Raw genomic sequence first — 18923 nt, forward strand, 5'->3', positions numbered from 1 at the left:
GGATTTGAGGACCCCAAAAGGGACGCGAGTGGCCCCAAAAGGGACAGGAAGGGCTTTGGGGTGGGATGGGGACCCTCAAGTGGATGTGGTGGGGACAGGGGACACGAGTGGCCCTCTAAGGGACAGGGGGACCCTTGTAGGGACAGATGTGACACAGGAGACCCCCCCCCAAGGGACAGGAATGAGCTTCAGGGGACTTCAGAAGGGACGCAGGGACCCCAAAATGAACCTGGGAGACCCCGCTGGGGACATGGGGACACCAAGACCCCCCCCTTGTCGTCCCCCCCACCCCAGAGACATGACAAGGGACACGGTGGTGGCTTTTACATCCCGGGTTTATTCCTCGCCCGGGGGCGGCTTTTCAATATGAAAAAAAAAAAAAAAAAAGCTTAAAAAGGGGAAAAAAAAAAACAAAATGGGATGGATTCGGGGGGAAAAGGGACACGGAGGGGACAGGAGAGCCCTCAGCCAGGGACACGGCGGGGATGGGGCCACCCTGGAAACCCCCTGCAGCCGGGGCAGTGGTTTTGGGGAAAGAAGGGGGCAAATTGGTTGCCCGGGGGGGGGCTGCAATAATTTAGTGGTGCCGTCACCCCCCCCCCCCGGTGAGGGGGGGACGCGGGGACAACGAGGGGGACACGGAGGGGCCGGTGGCTTGGTGGTGACGCGGGCCTTCAGGTGACGGTGCCAACGGCGACGATGATGATGCCGGTGAGGGATGAAGGTTTTGGAGGAACGGGGGGGGCTCTGGGGGCCACCTGATGGCGGAGGATGAGGATGATGAGGCCGAAGGCTGCTCCAGAGAGGGCTCCGAAGCCAGGGGCTCCCTGCGGGCATCGATGAAGGCTGAAGGTCTCCGAGGATGACGATGACGACGGCGGCCGAGGGCTTGGCGGTGACAACGGTGAAGGCTGAAGGTCTCCGAGGAGGATGAGGATGACGATGACGAAGGCCGAGGGCTCTCCGAGGACGACGCTGAAGGACGAGGGCTCTCCGAGGACGACGCTGACGATGACGGTGGCAACGGTGAAGGACGAGGGCACTCCGAGGACGATGACCGGAGGCCGCCCCCCCTTTTTAGGTCTCCTCTTCAGCCTCTTCGCCGAAGTCCTCCTCCTCCTCGGCGGTGGCGTCCTGGTACTGCTGGTACTCGGACACCAGGTCGTTCATGTTGCTCTCGGCCTCGGTGAACTCCATCTCGTCCATGCCCTCGCCCGTGTACCAGTGGAGGAAGGCCTTGCGGCGGAACATGGCGGTGAACTGCTCCGAGATGCGCTTGAAGAGCTCCTGGATGGCCGTGCTGTTGCCGATGAAGGTGACGGCCATCTTCAGCCCGCGGGGCGGGATGTCGCAGACGGCCGTCTTGACGTTGTTGGGGATCCACTCGACGAAGTAGGAGCTGTTCTTGTTCTGCACGTTCAGCATCTGCTCGTCCACCTCCTTCATGGACATGCGGCCGCGGAAGACGGCGGCCACGGTGAGGTAGCGGCCGTGGCGCGGGTCGCAGGCGGCCATCATGTTCTTGGCGTCGAAGACCTGCTGGGTGAGCTCGGGGACGGTGAGGGCGCGGTACTGCTGCGACCCGCGGGAGGTGAGCGGGGCGAAGCCCGGCATGAAGAAGTGGAGGCGAGGGAAGGGCACCATGTTGACCGCCAGCTTGCGCAGGTCGGCGTTGAGCTGGCCGGGGAAGCGCAGGCAGGTGGTGACGCCGCTCATGGTGGCCGAGACGAGGTGGTTGAGGTCGCCGTAGGTGGGGGTGGTGAGCTTGAGGGTGCGGAAGCAGATGTCGTAGAGGGCCTCGTTGTCGATGCAGTAGGTCTCGTCCGTGTTCTCCACCAGCTGGTGGACCGACAGGGTGGCGTTGTAGGGCTCCACCACCGTGTCCGACACCTTGGGGGACGGGACGACGCTGAAGGTGTTCATGATGCGGTCGGGGTACTCCTCGCGGATTTTGGAGATCAGGAGGGTGCCCATGCCCGAGCCGGTGCCGCCGCCCAGCGAGTGGGTGAGCTGGAAGCCCTGCAGGCAGTCGCAGCTCTCCGCCTCCTTCCGCACCACGTCCAGGACCGAGTCCACCAGCTCGGCCCCTTCCGTGTAGTGGCCCTTGGCCCAGTTGTTGCCCGCGCCGCTCTGGCCTGGGGTGGGAGAAAATGTCACGGAGAGGCCCCTTGGGGACCCTCAATCCCACCACTGGGGTGCTTCAGACCAGCAGGAAGGGCTTTGGGGACCTCGATGCCACCCCACCACCTTCCCCGGGGACCCTGAGCTCCTTGGGGACCTCCCGGTGATCCCCGTCCCACCCTTGAGGACATCTGCCACCTTCTTGGAAGGCCTCCAGCCCAGCCCTGGGGACAACACCAAGCATCGTGGGGACACCCGTTGGTCCCCATTATCTGCACTTGGAGCTCCTTGAGGACCTCGGTCACATTCTTTGGGGACCTTGGGCTTTTTTGGGGACCTTATTGGGGACCACCTCTCTCCCTGGAGCACCCCAGGAACCTGTTCCTCTCGAAGACCTGAAACTCCCCGGGAACCTCCATCACCCTAAATTGGGGACCTCCAAATACCCAAGGACCCGCACCCCTTTGGGGCCACCCTAAGAGGACACCCGGGGACCCAACGAGGTTGGGGACTCACCGAAAACGAAGTTGTCCGGCCTGAAGATCTGCCCGAAGGGTCCCGAGCGCACCGAGTCCATGGTGCCTGGCTCCAGGTCCACCAAGATGGCTCTTGGCACGTACTTACCCCCTGGGGACATCGCCGTGTCACCGGGGGGGGGCGTGGGTGACAGTGCCACCACCACATCGCCCCCCCTGTAAACCCCCAAAACCCTCCCAAACCTCCCAGAAACCACCCCAAAACCCCCAGAGGTGGAGAAGGACGAGGAGGGGGGAAGGTGACGAGGACACAAGGGGTGACGGGGACATGGTGGGGGGTGACGGGGACATTGGGGTGACATCGGGGTGGTGGCACCGTACCGGTGGCCTCATTGTAGTAGACGCTGATGCGGTCGAGCTGGAGGTCGCTGTCGCCGTGGTAGGTGCCGGTGGGGTCGATGCCGTGCTCGTCGCTGATCACCTCCCAAAACTGGAGAAAACGGGGAGGTCAGAAAGGCTCCGCCCCCTCCGGAGGGGGGCGGGGCCTCTGGGAGGGGGTGGAGCCTATGGGAGTGGGGCATTATTGCAGATAACCAACCCTGGGGGCGGAGCCAAGCCAAGAACCAGCCCTGGGGGCGGAGCCAAAGCCAGAATATGGCAGGGGCAGGGCTAATGCAGAGGCTGGGCTCCGCCCAAAAGGGGCGTGGCCAACTCGAAGGGGGCGTGGCATCAGCAACCCGCAGGGGCGGGGCCAAATTTGGGCGTAGCCCCTCCCTTCCCCCCTCCCCCCCCCCCCCCAAAAAAAACGGCCAGGGCGGGAACCGGAAACAGCATTTGAATTGCGGAGGCGCCTCCAAAAAATGTTAATTTTGGAGATACCCCAAAATCGCCTTTCCTCGCCCCAAAACCTCCACTCTGTTCCTTAAGACAAAAGGGATTTACGGAATTGCCGTTTTTTCCTCCTAAAACGTGCTCTGGCTGGGTGGGGTGCCTGGAACAAAGGGTGGGGGAGGGGCTGGCACCCTGGGGACCCCCCCCAAGGTCATGGGGGGGGGGGCTCGGCCACGCCCTGGGGGTGAAAAAAGGCCAAAACACCGCAATTTGGGGCCGACAGTGGAAGAATTGCTTCTAAATGCTATTTTGGGCTTAAAACCATCATTCTGGAAACCTGAAGCCTCCATTTGGACTGTAATTTCTCCAGTTGTAAAATTACAGTTTCTGGGCAAAATGCATGTTTTGGGGCTGAGAACGCGCATTCTGCGGGTAAAAAAAAATTAACTACAGGCTGAAACGGCCATTTTGGAGGAAAAAGAGTGAATTCGTGGCATGTAAAACTGTCCTGGGGGTGAAAAGCACTTTTTAGGGACAAAAAGCCTGTATTTCGGGGTTGTAAAAAAACTAATTACGGAGAGCAAAACCCCATTTAGGGGTTAAATATTGATATTACGGGGCTGGAAACACAATTATGGAGCAGAAACGCTTTTTGGGGATTGAAAAACTCGCTTTTAGTCATTCTCGAGAACAAAGACCCCATTCTGCGGCTGAAAACCTCCATTTTGGGGTTTGAAAACCATCTGGATGCACAAAGATCCTGTTCTGGGGCTGAAAGCGTCCATTTTGAGATCAAAATTGCCATTTGGGAGGGGAATTCCCCATTTTGGGGCTTGAAAAAAAAAAAACAGCACAATCATTTTCAGGCTGAAAAGATGTTTAGGTGTAAAAAAGCCCTATGGTGCACGTAAAAAACCCTCTTGCTGCATGTAAAGAGCATATTCTGGGGCAAAAACATTCATTCTAGTGCTAAAAGAGCATCATTTTTCAGCAAAAAGCCTGTCATTCGGGTTTAAAAACCTCCTGCTTTAAGCTAAATCCCATAAACTGCGGCAGAAAAACTGCATTTGAGAGCACAAAGATGCTACTCCTGCGCCGAGAACCTCCATTTTAAGGGTGGAAACCTCCATTTTGGGGGCCAAAACCCCGGATTTTAGCTTTAAAGGAAAACTGAAAAAGCATCTCGAGCTCAAAAACAAAATTGGGGCTACAAAATTGCTTTTCATTGGCACCACAAAGTACAAATTGGGAGCAAATAAAGCCCATTTTGGAGGCTGAAAAATCATTTTTCAGGGAACAAAGATCTTACTCAGAGGCTGAAAACCTCCATCTTGGGGCTAGAAACTCCCTTTGGAGCCAGAAAGCTTTCTTAGTGGTGGAAAAAAAAAACACATTTTGGGGCAAGAAAACCTTATCGGGGTTTAAAAATCTCTTATTAGGGTCAGAATCTCTTTTTTGGGAGCAGAAAACCCCATTTTAGAGCTGAAAATTCCTTTCTGGGGAACAAAGCTCTTCGTTTGAGGCTGAAAATATTCATCTGGGGGCAGAAAAACGCAGCTTTTGAGACCCAAAACCTAATATTTTGAGTTAAAACTCCTTTATTTTGTGGCCACTAAAAATATTTAAGGTCTTAAAGGAAAAAAAATCTCAATTTTGGGTACAAATATCCCTTTGTGGGGGTAAAGGATTCGTTTTTAAGGCTCCTCAGACGCGGCACGCCCCTCTGGGTGCCGAAAACCTCCACTTTGGGCTCAGAAAGCCCCTTTTTGGGTTGGAGCCCCCCCAATCGGGGGATGAATGCATCGTGGGCGGCACGCCCCATTTTGGGGGTGGATTTTTTCGTTTTGGGGGTGAAGTTTTTCGATTTAGAGCATAAAAACGCCAATTTTTTGGGGGGGAAACGCCCGTTTTGATGCTTATTTCACTCATTCTGGACAACAAAAAGAGCGATTTTTACAACAAAGTCGGCATTCTGGGGGTGAAAACGGTTATGAGGGGGCGGGATGCAGCGATTTCGAGGTTTAAAAAAATAAAAATAAATGGATTTGAGGATTGAAAGTGGAATTTTAAGATATGGGGGCAAAAAAAAAAAAAAAAAAAAAACACTTTTTGTGTGAAAAACCTCTACTTTAGCACCGAAATCCCGTGACTTGGGGTGAATTTTATTCTTTAACAAATAAAAATGGGGTGATTTTGAGGCGGGTGTCGCCAGGGGAGGGGCAAATGAAGGCGATTTTGGGGACAAAAGGCGCCGATTCGGGGCCGCGGCGCTGAGGCGCGGCGGGAAGCCGCCATCTTGGGGCCGCGTGAGCCGGAGGGGGGGGGGGAGGGGCGGGGAGCCCCCATTTTGAGGCCGGAAACCTCCATTTTGGGGCCCGGCCGCTCCGTTCCGACGCCGAGCCCCCCCGCCACGTCGGGGCCGCGCCCGCCGAGCCGAACGGGGCGCGTTTTGGGGCGAAATCGCCCCGATTCGGGTCCGCCTTTGTCTGCGCGGGGAGGGGGAGGGGCTTCTTAAAAGGGGCCGCGCCACAGAGAGGGAATAAAAGGGGGGGGGGGTCCACCCCCCGGGGCCCGCCGCCGCCCGCCCGCTGTTCACCTTGGCCCCGATCTGGTTGCCGCATTGTCCCGCCTGGATGTGCACGATCTCCCTCATGGCGGCGGTAGGCGCAGGGCTGGGCGCGGTGACGGTGCCGGAGCTGTGGGCCCCCCCCCTCCGGTCCTGCTGGGCGGTTCTGCGGCGCGGCCCCTTTAAGGCGGGAGCGCTATCGCGAGCGCGGCGGCGGCGACAATGGCGGCTCCCGCGGCCCCGCGGCGCCTCATATAGACAAAGCGGCGGCGGCCGGCCCCGCGCTCCCATTGGTCGGCGCCGCCCGTCTGCCGCGCTCCCATTGGGCGGCGCGCCAGACGCCCCGCCCCTCCCTGCCGCTCGCCCCGCCCACCTCCTTCTATGTCCCGGCGTGGGCGCTCTGCAATCCCCTCTCTATGGTAGCACCCCCGCCCCTCTCGGAGGACCTCCACCGCCCCCCTCTCTATGCTCCTCGCCGGACGGAGCCAATGGGAGCGGGCGGTGGGCGGGGTCTCGGGGCGGCGGCGGCCAATGGGGATGGAGGGGCGGGGCCTGGAGGCGGTGGCGCGGGAGGGGTGAGCGCGGGGCCCCTTGGCGGGATCGGGGGGGGTCCCCGGGGCGGGGGGGGCCGGGGGGGGCCTGGGGCTTTTGGGGGGGCTTTGGGGGGTCGTGGGGCAGCTGGGGGGGGGGCTGAGGAGATTTAAGGGCTCCTTGGGGCAATTCAGGCGTCCCCGGGGCAGTTTGGGGGGGTCTGGGGCAGCTTCGGGGGTCCGTGGGGCAATTAACGGGTCCCCGGGGCAGTATGAGGGGTGCTGGGGCAACAAAGCGCTCCCTGGGGCAATTTGGGGGGCTCTGGGGCAGTTAAGGGCTCCCAGGGACAATTTGGGGGGGGTCTGGGGCAATTAACGGGTCTCCAGGGCAGTATGGGTGTGCTCTGGGGCAATTAAGGGCTCCCCGGGGCAATTTTTGGGGGGGTCTGGGGCAAATAACGGGTCCCCGGGGCGGTTTGGGGAGTCTCTGGGGCAATTAACGGGTCCCCGGGGCAATTTGGGGGGGAGTCTGGGGCAATTAAGGGCTCCCCGGGGCAATTTGAGGGGTCCCTGGGGCAATTAAGGGCTCCCCGGGGCAATTTGGAGGGGGTCTGGGGCAATTAACGGGTCCCCAGGGTAGTATGGGGAGTCCCTGGGGCAATCTGGGGGGTCCCTGGGGCAATTAAGGCATCCCTGGGGCAGTTTGGGGGGTTCTCGGGGCAGCTTCGGGGGTCCCTGGGGCAATTAACGGGTCCCTGGGGCAATTAAGGGCTCCCCGGGGCAATTTGGGGGGTCCCTGGGGCAATTAAGGCACCCCCGGGGTGGTTTAGGGGATCTGTGGGACAATTCAGGGCTCCCCGGGGCAGTCAGGGGGGTCCCCGGGACAATTTGGATGGTTCTTGGGGCAATTATGGGATCTCCGAGGTGATTTAGGGAATCCCCGGGGCATTTAAGGGGTCACTGGGGCAGTTTGCGGCATCCCCGGGGCAGTTTGGGGGGAGCCTGGGGGCAATTAACGGGTCCCTGGGGCAGTTTAGGGGTCCTTGGGGCAGTTTAGGGGTCCCCGGGGAATTGAAAGGGGTCGTGGGGACAGTTGACAGGGTCCGGAGGATTTTAGGAACACCCTGGGGCAGTTATGGGGGGGGTCTGGTGGCAGTTGGGGGGGTCCCAGGGGCAGTTGAGGAGGTCCGGGGGGCTTAAGGAGCACCCTGGGGCAAATAGAGGGGTCCTTGGGGCAGTTGAGAAGGGTTGTGGGGCAGTTTAGGGGGTCCCCAGAGCAGGATAGGGGGGGTCTCAGGATCAGTTTGGGGAGCCCGGGGACAATTTGGGGGACCTTGGGGCAGCTGGGAGGGGGGCACGGGGCAGTTTAGGGGCCCTGAGGGCCCTTTGGGGCAGTTTTGGGGGTTCCTGGGGCAGGATACAGAGCCGGGGGGGGGCAATTAGAAGGGGCAGATAAAAAGCAAGGGGGCAGGAGGAGGAGGATGGACGAAGTCGGGGGGGGTCCTTTGGCCCCAGGGGGACAGCGGTGACCGAGGGGTGCTTGAGGGGGCCGGGGGGGGGCATGTAGGGGCTGGGGGGGGGGCAATTGTTTCCGTGGGGCAGTTGTTGCTGCCCCTCAGGCCATGCAGCGAAGGCGCCACCGAGGCCTCGTCACCACGGGGGGCACAGGTAGGTCCCCGTCCCCCTCCCCATATCCTGGGGATTGGGTGTTGGGGGGGGGCTCCTGGACACCGGGGTCCTTATCAGGGGGGTGTCCAGCGGCCCCCCACCCCCCAAAAAAAAACCCAAACCCACCTGGATCCCACAGGGCAGGGGCCGGAGCCGAGGCCCCCCCCCGTCGCCAGCGACTCGGAGGAGGACGAGACGTGGCGGTGTGAGTGATCCCGTCGTGGGGGGGGTCATTTTGTTATTGTAGGGCCTACAGAAACTCAGGACCCCCCCAAAAACATCTCAGGGTTTCTGTAGGCCCTATAATAACAATGTTTTTTCCCCTCCAGGCCCCGCTGCCGGCAGCACCGCCTCGCCCCAAGTGGTGCCGGAGAGGTAGGTGGGACCCCAGCGGGGGCACCTGGGGGGGGCCGGACCCCTCGGCCCCCTCCTGCAGCCCCCCTACCCCAATATTTGCCCCCCCCCAGCGACCCGGAGGAGCCGGATGCCTGCCCAGACATCCGCGTGCTCCGAAAACGCCGCCCGACCCCGACCCTGGGGCTCCGCACGGATTCGACCCAATCCCCCCAGGATCCGGACGTCGCGGGGCCCAAAAAGCTCCGTTTGTGTCCCAAAACTCCCCCGGCTCCAGATGCGGGGAGCAAAACGGCCGTTTCGGGCGTTCGGCCCCAAAATCGCTCCCCAGACCCCGAAGGGCAGGCGGACCCAGATGTGGGGCAGCTGGGAGGCATCGGAAGTGACCCAGACGACGAGGCGCACCCAAAATCTGCTCTTTTTCACCCTAACCGTCACCCGGCCGCCCCGGAGGTGAGCGGGGACCCAAATGTGGAGGAACGAGGCCCAAATCCAGGTGCTGGAGGGCCCCAAAATGGGCGGTGGATGCTGGCGGTGGACAGCGACACGGACGTGGAGGAGGCCGACCTTCCTCCGTCTGCCAGACCCCCAAAAATCCGTCAAAAGGCCCAAAAGGTGCCCAAAACCCCCGGCGGGGGGATGAAGCCCCCGAATCCGGGTTCGAAAAACGGAATCCAGGCGCTGGTGGTGGACAGCGACACAGACGTGGAGGATGGCGGAGCTGGCCAAAAAAACCCTCAAACCACCTCAAACCCAGACGTTGCGCGCCTCCCGACCCCACAAATGACCCAAAACGCGCCAAAAACCCCGAATATTGAGGGGGAGACCCCAAACCCGGGTGCTGACGGACGCCAAGAGGAGAAACGGGCGCTCGTGGTGGACAGCGACACGGATGTGGAGGAGGAGCCTTCCAGTGCAGGAGGTGGGGATCCAAAATCACGTCAAATAACCCAAAATGCACCGAGGAACCTGGATGTGGGGATGGAGACCCCAAATCCACGTCCTGGAGAACCACAAAGCGGACACGAGATGCTCACGGTGGACAGCGATACGGATGTGGAGGAGGATGGGCTGAATCCAGATGTTGTTTGTCCAAAAACCCTTGGAATGACCCCAAAACCCCACGATGACTCAGACGTAGCAATAAAGACCCCAAATCCTGACCTCGAAGGTCCCCAAAACAGAGGCCAGAACCTGGAGCTGGACAGCGACACAGATATAGAGGGAGAAGAGCCGAGCCCAGATATTCCCGGCCTGAAAAACCACAAAACGCCCCAAAATGCCCAGAAGGACCCAACTGTGGTGATGGAAACCCCAAATCCAGACGTCGGGCGGGACCTCAACGTGGACAGAGAGACCGGGGTCGAGGACAGCGGTGTGGTGCCGGATTTTGGGGCAGTGCGAGGGGGACAGGGGGCACCCGGTGACCCAGATGTGGGTCTGGCGACCCCAAATCCAGAGGTTTCCCCTCCCGTGACCCCCCAGAGTGGCAGCGACACCGACGTGGAGGAGGTGGCCCCCACCCCCCACGTCCAGAGCCTCCGGAGCAAAACCCGACCCCGAAACCCCGATGTGGACACCGCGATGGGCAGCGAGACCGGCGTGGGGCTGACGGACCCCAAATGCCAGAAACCAGCCCCAAAAAGGCAGGGTTCGCCCCCCAAATCACGCGGTGACAGTGTGGAAGGGGAGGTACCAAAACAGCCGGATTTAGCCCCAAAGACAGACGCGGAGGGCCTGAATCCAGAGGACGAGGAGCTACAACGCAACCCCCAGACCTCGGCGACGGGCGGCGATACGGACGTGGCGCCAGCTGGTCTGGCCCCCAAATCCCCAATTCCGGCCCCAAATCCGGGCCTCAGTGGCACTGCTGCCCGGGGATCCAGGAGCGCTGAGGCCACCCCCGGTGGGGACACGGGCGCGGAGGTGGCGGAGAGTGAAGCTGAGGGTGAGTGGGGGGGCTTGGCCACCTTGTCCCCTTCCTTGGCCACCTTCACCCCTTTCTTGGCCATCTTGGTGGCTCCTTGGTCCCTTGGGTCCCCTCCCTTGTCTGTTTGGTCCCCTTGTCCCCTTCCTTGGCCACCTTCATCCCTTTATTGACCACATGGGTCCTTTTTTTGGTCCCCAGGGTCCCTTTCTTGGCTACCTGGGTCCCTTCCTTGGTTCTTCTGGTCCCCTTGTCCCCTTCCTTGGCCACCTGGGTCCCTTCCTTGGCCACCTTCATCCCTTTATTGACCACCTGGGTCCCTTTCTTTGGTCCCCTGGGTCCCTTCCTTGGTTCTTCTGGTCCCCTTGTCCCCTTCCTTGGCCACCTGGGTCCCTTCCTTGGCCACCTTCACCCCTTTCTTGGCCATCTTGGTGGCTCTTTGGTCCCTTGGGTCCCCTCCCTTGTCTGTTTGGTCCCCTTGTCCCCTTCCTTGGCCACCTTGGTCCCTTCCTTGGCCACCTTCATCCATTTATTGACCACCTGGGTCCCTTCCTTGGCTACCTGGGTCCCTTCTCTGGTCCTTTTGGCCCCCTCCTTGGTCCCCTGGGTCCCCTCCTGGTCCCCTCCTGGTCCCCTGGGTCCCATCTCAAGCCTCTTCCCCCCACAGACAACCCCGACCTCTTCCTGGAGCCCACCCAGAACTTCTTGCCGCCACCGGTGACCGAAGGTAGGTGACCTTGGCGTTGTCCCCCTGGGGGTGGGGGGTGTCACCTCCCCGGGTCCCCAACGTGGCTTTTTGGCAGACGCAGCCCTGGGCTGGGACCCCGAGGAGGCCACGCAGCTCTTCTGCCACCCCAAGCTGGAGGAGGAGGAGGAGGAGAAGGAGGAAGAAGAGGAGGAGGAAGAGGAGAAGGAGGAGGAGGAGGAGATGAAGGAGGAGGATGAAGAGGAGAAGAAGGAGGAGGAAGAAGAGAAGAAGGAGGAGGAGGAGGAGAAGAAGGAGGATGAAGAGGTGAAGAAGGAGGAGGAGGAGGAGGAGGAAGAGCCCCCCCAGGACACCCCCGCCAGCCGTGTCCCCCCAGCCGAGCCGGTGCTGGTGACCCCAGCCCAGGAGGAGGGAGCAGGGACCAGCGCAGCCCCCGGCGGTGCCGTGAGTGGGGTGGGGGTGGTCCCAAGGGACCCCCAGGGCACCCGGCGGGGTCCCCGCGGCCTCGGGGGGCTCCGGGCCCTGACGCCCCCTCCCCAAATCCCGCAGGTGACCCAGGGACCCCGCCGCAGCCAGCGCCTGGCCCGGGGCCATGGGGGAAGAGCCCCTGCAGGGGGCGTGGCCTCCGCGGTGGGAGGAGCCTCTGGAGGGGGCGGGGCCAACCAGGCGAGGGGCGGGGCTCTGCCATGCCCCGCCCCCCCGCGCCGCAGCCCTCGCCTCCGGGCCCGCCCCCCGTCCCCTGCTGAGCCGCCGGCCAAGAAGGGGCGGGGCCAAGAGGAGCCACGCCCACCGCCCAGGCCACGCCCCAAAAGGAGTGGCCACGCCCCCTCGCAGATAAGGGTGGGTGGAGTTGTGTGGGTGGAGCCTAAAAGGGCGGGGGCATGTGGGTGGAGCCTGATTGGGTGGGGTCGTGTGGGTGGAGCCTAAGGGGTGTGGTCATCGCTGGGGTGGGAGGGGCCAAAGTGTGGGGGCGTGGTCAGGGTGGGAGGGGCTTCTGAGCAGGACACAAGCCCCTCCCACTGGCTGCTGATTGGTGGGGAGAGGGGGGAGGTCGGATGGTGGGTGGGGCTTGTTGGGGAGGGGGCGGGGCCTTGCGCCATGGCTCCGCCCCCTCCCAGGAGGAGGAGGAACCACCGGAGGTCACCGGGCTCCAGCTCCGCCCTCGGGGAGGCGCCGGCTCCTCCAGCCCCAAGGTGCGCGCAGGGGGGTCCCCAAAATGTCCCCAAAATGTCCCCAAGTCCCCCAAAATGTCCCCAAGTCCCCCAAAACGTCCATGTCCCCTGAAATGTCTCCAAAATGTCCCTGTGTCCCCCAAAATGTCCCCAAGTCCCCCAGAATGTCTCAGTGTCCCTCAAAATGTCCCTTTGTCCCCCAAAATGTCCCCCAGAATGTCCCCAAGTCCCCCAAAACGTCTGTGTCCCCTGAAATGTCCCCAAAATGTCCCTGTATCCCCCAAAATGTCCCCCAGAATGTCCCCAAGTCCCCCAAAACATCCGTGTCCCCTGAAATGTCCCCAAATTGTCCCCCAAAATGTCCCCAAGTCCCCCAGAATGTCTCAGTGTCCCCAAGTCCCCCCCCAGTGTCCCCATATCCCCCCCAGTATCCGTCCGCCACCCCCCCAGGGTGTCCCCATGTCCCCCCCCAAATTCTTTCGGGGTGCCAGTGGCGTCCCCGTAGTGTCCCCAAACCATCCCGGTGTCCCCAACGTGTCCCCGGGTGCTCTTGGGGGGGGGGGTGGTGACCACCCCAAGGACGTCCCCGCGGTGTCCCCAGGTGCTGTTCACGGGGGTGGTGGCCTCCCCGGACATGGAGGTGGCCCTGGGCTCGCTGGGGGGGTCCATGGCCACCTCCGTCTTCGACTGCACCCACCTGGTGACCGACCGCGTCCGGCGCACCGTCAAGTTCCTCTGCGCGGTGGCACGGGGCGTCCCCATCGTCACCCCCAAGTGGCTCCACGAGGTCCCCCGGCGACGGGGAGAGGGTTTGGGGACAGGGAGGGGGCGGCTGGGGGACACGAGGGGGCTGGGGGACAGAGCGAGGGGGGCTTGGGGACAAGGAGAGGGTCTTTGGGGACAAGGAGAGGGTCCTTGGGGACAAGGAGAGGGTCTTTGGGGACAAGGAGAGGGTCCTTGGGGACGCAGGGGGGGCTTGGGGGACGGGGAGGGGGTGTTTGGGGGCAGCGGGTCCTTGGGGTTGTGGGACAAAGGCTTTGGGGACAGGAATGAGGTCCTTGGGGACAACAGCAGGTCCTTGGGGACACCGGGTCCTTGGGGACATGGTGTTGTTTGGGGACATCGGAGGGTTGTCCCTCGGGGACACGGAGGTCCTTCTGGATAAAAGGGGGTCATTGTTGGGAACAGGGAAGGTTCCTGGGGATATGGGGGTGTCGCTGGGGGACAGCAGTGTCACCGCGTTGTCCCCTGTCCCCAGAGCGCCCGCAGTGGCCGCGTGCTGGCCCCGGGGTCCTTCCTGGTGCGTGACAGCCAGCAGGAACGTCACTTCGGCTTCAGCTTGTCCCAGGCCCTCAGCCGTGCCCGCCGCCACCCCTTGCTCCAGGTGAGTGTCCCCAAGAGTCCCCGAGTGTCCCCAGGGGGCTCGGGGTGGGACTGACGGCCGTGTCCCCTGGTGTCCCCAAGGGCTACGAGGTCCACGTCACCCCCAGCGTCCGCCCCGAGCCCGAGCAGATGCGGGACATCGTCACCTGCAGCGGTGGCACCTTCCTGCCCACCATGCCCTGCACCTACGGGGTGAGGGGACACTGGGGACCGGGGGGGGGACATTGGGGTCCAGACCTGCTGGGGAGGGGACCACGGGGACATTGGGGACCCAGGGTGACCGGGAGGGGACCGAGGGGGCAGTGGGGGGGACATTGGAGGTCTCAGAACCACCACGGGACATGGGGGGGGAATTTGGGGTCTTATTATGGGGAAGGGGTCCTGGGGGGGTCCCATTGGGGTTGAGGGATCCCGGGGGGGATCTGAGGGATCCCATTGGGGTTGAGGGGTCCTGGGGGGGCCACATAGGGGTTGAGGGATCCGGAGGGGGGCTGAGGGGATCCCATTGGGGTTGGGGGCTCCCAGGGGTCCTGGGAGAAGGGGGAATTTTTTTTGGGGGGGAGTGTCCCAAAGTGGGGGTGGCGCTGAGCACACGGGGCCCTGTTACCACCAACGGGCTCCTGGGTGGGGACACCGAATCCCTCCCCACCTCAAACAACCCCAGGGGATTTTGGGGGGGGGTCCTGGTGATGCAGGGACCCCCCCCCTAATTCCTCCCCCCCTCCCCGGTGACACCCCCGCAGCCCCGGAGGCTGGTGATCTCCTGCGGGGAGGATTCGGGGCGCTGGGCGCCGGCGCTGAGCGCCCGCCTGCCCCTGGCCTCGGCCGAGCTCCTCCTCACCGGGCTCCTGCGGCAGCGCCTCCAGCTCCAGGACTTCCTCCTCGCCCCCCCGGACACCCCCCCAGGACCCTCGGGGGTCCCCCAAGATCCCCCCCCAAAGTCCCCTCAACCTCCTCCGGCGTCCCCCCGGCGGCTCCGGGCCCCCCCCGCGGCGCAGGGCAGGACGCGGCGGCACCCACAACCCCGGAATAAATGAGAGATTTTGCACAAAAAAACATGAAATGGTGAAAAAAGTATTATTTGGTGGTTGGGGGGGGGTGGGAATGTGGGGGTGGCATCTCCCAGGGGGTCCCCACTGTCAATCACGTTATCATTTTTATCAATCTATTTATCATTTTATCATTTTTATCAATTGATTTATCATCATTTTCATCCATTTATCATTTTCTTCCATTTATCATTTTCATCCGTTTATCATTTTCATCCGTTTATCATTATCAACAATTCATCATTTTCAACAATTTATCGTTTTCAACAAGCAATTTACCACTTTATCGCTCTTTTTTTTTTTGTTTTGTTTTGTTTTCATCAAACTCTTTCTCCTTGTTATTGATTTTTATCAATCAGTTTCTCATTTTATCCCTCCACAACCCAGTTTTTTAACCGATCGATTCCTCATTTTTGCCGATAAGGCACTAAGGGACGTGGCGCTAGGGGACGTGGCACCGGGGGACGTGGCTCTAGGGGACATGGCTCAGCCTGGCCTTGGTGTCCTTGAAGGCCGCTTTTCCACCCAAAACACTCCTGCTCCGTGCTGGGTGTCACCAAAGCCACCGTCCCCTACGAGAGCCCCGGTGGCAGCAGCCCCGGGAGGGCGGCGGTGGCATTTTGGCAGCGCTGGGCCAAGTTTGCGGCCTCGGCCTCGGTGCTGCCATCGGCGGCCAGCAGCTCCCGGACCACGTTCAGCATGTCCAGGAGGTGCCCCCGGGCCAGGCGGCTGCTGGCGACCCACAGAGCCTCGGCCACCGCCACCGCCTCCTCCAGCCCTTTGGGGCTGCCCCCGTCCCCCTGCGTGGCCTCGGGGACCACCGCGGCCTCGACGTCCTTGAGGCGGCGCTGCAGGTGGCCGTAGTAGCGGCGGGCGCCGTCGCAGGCCACCGCCAGCTGCCCCAGGAGCTCGTGGGCCACCGCCGCGTGCCGTCCCCGCTCCTCGGCCGTGACCGCGGCCACCGCCGCCATCACGCCCTCCTCGGTGGCCTTGCTGGCCTCCCGCAGCCCTTCCTGGGCCTCCGCCAGCCGCGCGTCGTGGGCTGCCACCACCTCGGCCGCCTCGGTGGGCTCCAAGGCCATCGGCAGGAGGTGGGTGGCCGCCCCCAGCTTCTTGCACGCCTCGGCCTCCAGGGCCATGGCCCCCACCAGCTTGCCCATGGCGGCCTCGGCGGTGGCCCCGGCGGTGGCCCTGGTGGCGGCGACCACCGCGCAGGCGTCCTTCAGGCCGGTGGCGTCCGCCTTCAGCTTGGCCCAGGCGGCCTCCACGGTGGCCACCGCCTTCAGCCACTCGCTGACGATGGCCACCGCCGAGGCCGTGGGGACGCCGGGCCCTTCGGTGGCGGTGTTGGCCAGGGCTTGGCGCAGGCGGGTGGCCTCCCCGGGGCGGTGCATCAAGGCCTCGCGCACGCTGGCCCTGAAGGTGACGAGGCCACCCCGCAGCGAGTCCCACGGCTTAGCCAGGGGAAGGTCCCCGGTGGTGGCCCCCAGCTTGCCCAAGGTGGCCACCACATCCACCAGCGGCTGCAGCATCTCCGGGGACACCTGGGGACGGGATATGGGGGACCCCGTGGTGGTCCTCGTGGCCTCCCCGCTGTCCCCTGTCCCTGGGGATGCTGGGGTGCAGGCACGGTGGCCCCCAGACACCCCCAGGGACACCCCCAGGGACAGCCATGTCCCCAAGCGTGGGGACGTGGCCACCGTTGCCTGCTGTCCCTTGTCCCCTGGGTCACCACCCCATCCCCTGTCACCACTCCCAACGTCACCCCCTGCCACCCTCCGTCCCCTTTTTCCCCCCCCTCACGTCTCCCCGACCCTGCTGTCCCTCTGCCACCACCCTGTCCCCTTGTCCCCTCCGCCACCCCCTGTCCCCTTGTCCCCATGTCCCCTCATCCGCCCTGGACCTGGCCCCACCTCAGTGGGGCTGATGGCCCCGGTGACATCCGACGTCCACATCACGGGTGGCAGGGGGGTGACAACCCTCAGGGCCCCTCAGCTGGTCCAGGTGTCGCGTCTCAGGCTGGCTTGCCCCAAATTCCGCGTTTATCCCAGATTTCAGTAACTCCCTGCTCATAAACACAGCTGGGCTTAATGGGGAAAGCCTGGAGACGGCAAAAATCCCCAAAATTATTCATAAAGCAAGCACAGAGGCACAAAAATCCCACAAATTGTTATTAACGCAAGCACAAAAGTACCAAAATCCCACAAATTGTTATTAACGCAAGCACAAAAGTACCAAAATCCCACAAATTGTTATTAATGCAAGCACCAAAGTACCAAAATCCCACAAATGTTATTAATAAAGAAATATCAGAGGCACCAGAATCCCACAAATTATGAATAAAGCAATCCCAGAGACACCAAAATCCCAGAAATTATTAATAAAGTAAGCACAAAGGTACCAAAATCCCACAAATTATTAATAAAGCAAGCAGAGAGTTACCAAAATCCCACAAATTATTAAAAAAAAGAGGTACCAAACTCCCCCAGATTTTATTAATAAAGAAATAACAGAGGTAGCAGAATCCCACAAATTATTAATAAAGCAATCCCAGAGACACCAAAATCCCAGAAATTATTAGTAAAGCAATCAAAGAGGCTCCAAAATCTCAGAAATTATTAATAAATCCATCACAGAGGTACCAAAATCCCACGAATTATTAATAAAGCAAGGGCAGAAGTACCAAAATCTCAGAAATTATTAAAAAAAGCAAGCAGAGAGGTGCCAAAATCCCAAAAATGATTAACGAAGGCCACACACAGACACCAAAATCCCACAGATTATTACAAAGAAATCACAGAAATCCTCAAATCCCACGAATTGTTAATAAATCCATCAGAGAGGTACCAAAATCCCACAAATTATCCAAAGTAGCAAAAATTACGAATCCAGCAGCAAAAATACGTGAATGAAGCATGAAAACCCCACACCCGAGCCCACCCCGTGCATCCCAGGGAATTTGGGGTTTGTTTTGGGGTCGGGGGCAGTACCGGGACCAGGGGCGTGAGCCGCCCTCAGAAATGATCAAAAGGGGCAAAACGGCCCCAAAACTGGGCTGGGGGAGAAATGCGCAGCAGCCTCACCGCGGCCACGGCTCCCGAAGGGAAAGAGAAAGTTCCCGGAGAGCGTTTTGGGTGGGAATGCGCGGATTTGGGGCACGCCCCGAGCGCTCGGCTCCCTTCCCCCAGCTTTCCTCCGCCCGGGGCCGAGCTCTTCCTTTTGGGGGATTTTTTTCCCTTTTTGCCTGCTGTTGGTTTTTTTTTTGTCGTTTTTTCGGACGCAGACGTTGCTGGGGGGGGTTCCTGGTTTGTCCCCAATTCCCCTGGGGGCCTCCAGGGTCCCCACAGGCGGTGGCAGGGGGGACACTTGGGGACACGCGGGGCTGGGGACGCGGTGGCACTCGGATCTCCCCACAGTGTCCCAAGCCCTCGATGTCCCCAACCACCCCCAATGTCCCCCGATGTCCCCTGGTGTCCCCCAACAGCCCCCAACATCCCGCGATGTCCCCCACAGCCCCCAATGTCCCCCAATGTCCCCCAACAGCCCCAGATGTCCCCAACAGCCCCAGATGTCCCCAATGTCCCCCCCCAACCGCCCCCAATGTCCCCAACAGCCCCAGATGTCCCCAATGTCCCCCCCCAACTGCCCCCAATGTCCCCAACAGCCCCAGATGTCCCCAATGTCCCCCCCCAACAGCCCCAGATGTCCCCAACAGCCCCAGATGTCCCCAATGTCCCCCCCCAACAGCCCCAGATGTCCCCCAATGTCCCCCAACAGCCCCCAATGTCCCCCCCAACAGCCCCAGATGTCCCCCAATGTCCCCCCCCAACAGCCCCCAATGTCCCCCAACAGCCCCCAATGTCCCCCCCCAACAGCCCCAGATGTCCCCAGCGTCCCCCGATGTCCCCGTCACAGGCCCAAAGACCCCTCAGGATGTCCCCCTTGCGCCTCCCCCAGCCCCCCCGTTGCGTCCCCAAACTGTCCCCCAAAGGCCCTGCCGCGTCCCCACCTTGTCCCCCACAGCCTGGGGACACCGAACCGGGGGGATCCTGGGGGCTGTCGGGGACAATCCCGGCGGCGGGGACAATTCAAGGACACGTCCCCTTGTCCTCAAGGACGTCCCCACCCCCCAAAGTGACG

At 61.6% G+C, this 18923-nt stretch overlaps 3 protein-coding genes across 4 annotated transcripts; 1 reads left to right on the forward strand and 2 right to left on the reverse strand.

Annotated features, from left to right (window-relative positions):
- Positions 1 to 317: 317 nt before the first annotated feature.
- Positions 318 to 6216, reverse strand: TUBB (tubulin beta class I). Its single transcript, XM_084500939.1, has 4 exons — positions 6025 to 6216; positions 2979 to 3087; positions 2638 to 2748; positions 318 to 2135 (listed from the first exon to the last, which is right to left on the reverse strand). Exons 1-4 carry the CDS (start codon positions 6079 to 6081, stop codon positions 1078 to 1080), a joined length of 1335 nt encoding a protein of 444 aa, XP_084357065.1. The 5' UTR covers positions 6082 to 6216; the 3' UTR covers positions 318 to 1077.
- MDC1 (mediator of DNA damage checkpoint 1) lies at positions 6080 to 14994 on the forward strand (the record flags this gene model as incomplete). Its single annotated transcript, XM_084501290.1, has 14 exons — positions 6080 to 6126; positions 6182 to 6569; positions 8144 to 8192; positions 8332 to 8397; positions 8522 to 8567; positions 8660 to 10494; positions 11141 to 11200; positions 11277 to 11623; positions 11729 to 12019; positions 12298 to 12372; positions 12953 to 13138; positions 13610 to 13735; positions 13816 to 13926; positions 14478 to 14994. 14 exons carry the CDS (start codon positions 6080 to 6082, stop codon positions 14769 to 14771), a joined length of 3921 nt encoding a protein of 1306 aa, XP_084357416.1. The 3' UTR covers positions 14772 to 14994.
- On the reverse strand, positions 14986 to 18918 carry LOC311425270 (uncharacterized protein). Of its 2 annotated transcripts, none has more exons than XM_084500941.1 (3): positions 18793 to 18918; positions 16697 to 16848; positions 14986 to 16327 (listed from the first exon to the last, which is right to left on the reverse strand). In XM_084500941.1, exons 2-3 carry the CDS (start codon positions 16736 to 16738, stop codon positions 15356 to 15358), a joined length of 1014 nt encoding a protein of 337 aa, XP_084357067.1. In that variant the 5' UTR covers positions 16739 to 16848; positions 18793 to 18918; the 3' UTR covers positions 14986 to 15355. The 2 variants fall into 2 exon arrangements, with proteins under 2 accessions (XP_084357067.1, XP_084357066.1); XM_084500940.1 differs by lacking the exon at positions 18793 to 18918 and adding an exon at positions 17774 to 17923.
- Between the last annotated feature and the right edge of the window lie 5 nt (positions 18919 to 18923).

Source organism: Aythya ferina (genome assembly GCF_964211825.1).
Source record: "Aythya ferina genome assembly, chromosome: 30".
Lineage (NCBI taxonomy): Eukaryota > Metazoa > Chordata > Aves > Anseriformes > Anatidae > Aythya > Aythya ferina.

Coding starts and splice junctions, on each gene's coding strand:
- TUBB (XM_084500939.1), bottom strand. CDS start 6,081: ATGAGGGAGATCGTGCACATCCAGGCGGGACAATGCGGCAACCAGATC. Junction 3,088..6,024: donor GCAACCAGATCGGGGCCAAG/GTGAACAGCGGG, acceptor CGTTTTCTCCAG/TTTTGGGAGGTGATCAGCGA. Junction 2,136..2,637: donor GCCGGACAACTTCGTTTTCG/GTGAGTCCCCAA, acceptor CTCCCACCCCAG/GCCAGAGCGGCGCGGGCAAC.
- LOC311425270 (XM_084500941.1), bottom strand. CDS start 16,738: ATGTGGACGTCGGATGTCACCGGGGCCATCAGCCCCACTGAG. Junction 16,328..16,696: donor GGGCCATCAGCCCCACTGAG/GTGGGGCCAGGT, acceptor TCCCGTCCCCAG/GTGTCCCCGGAGATGCTGCA.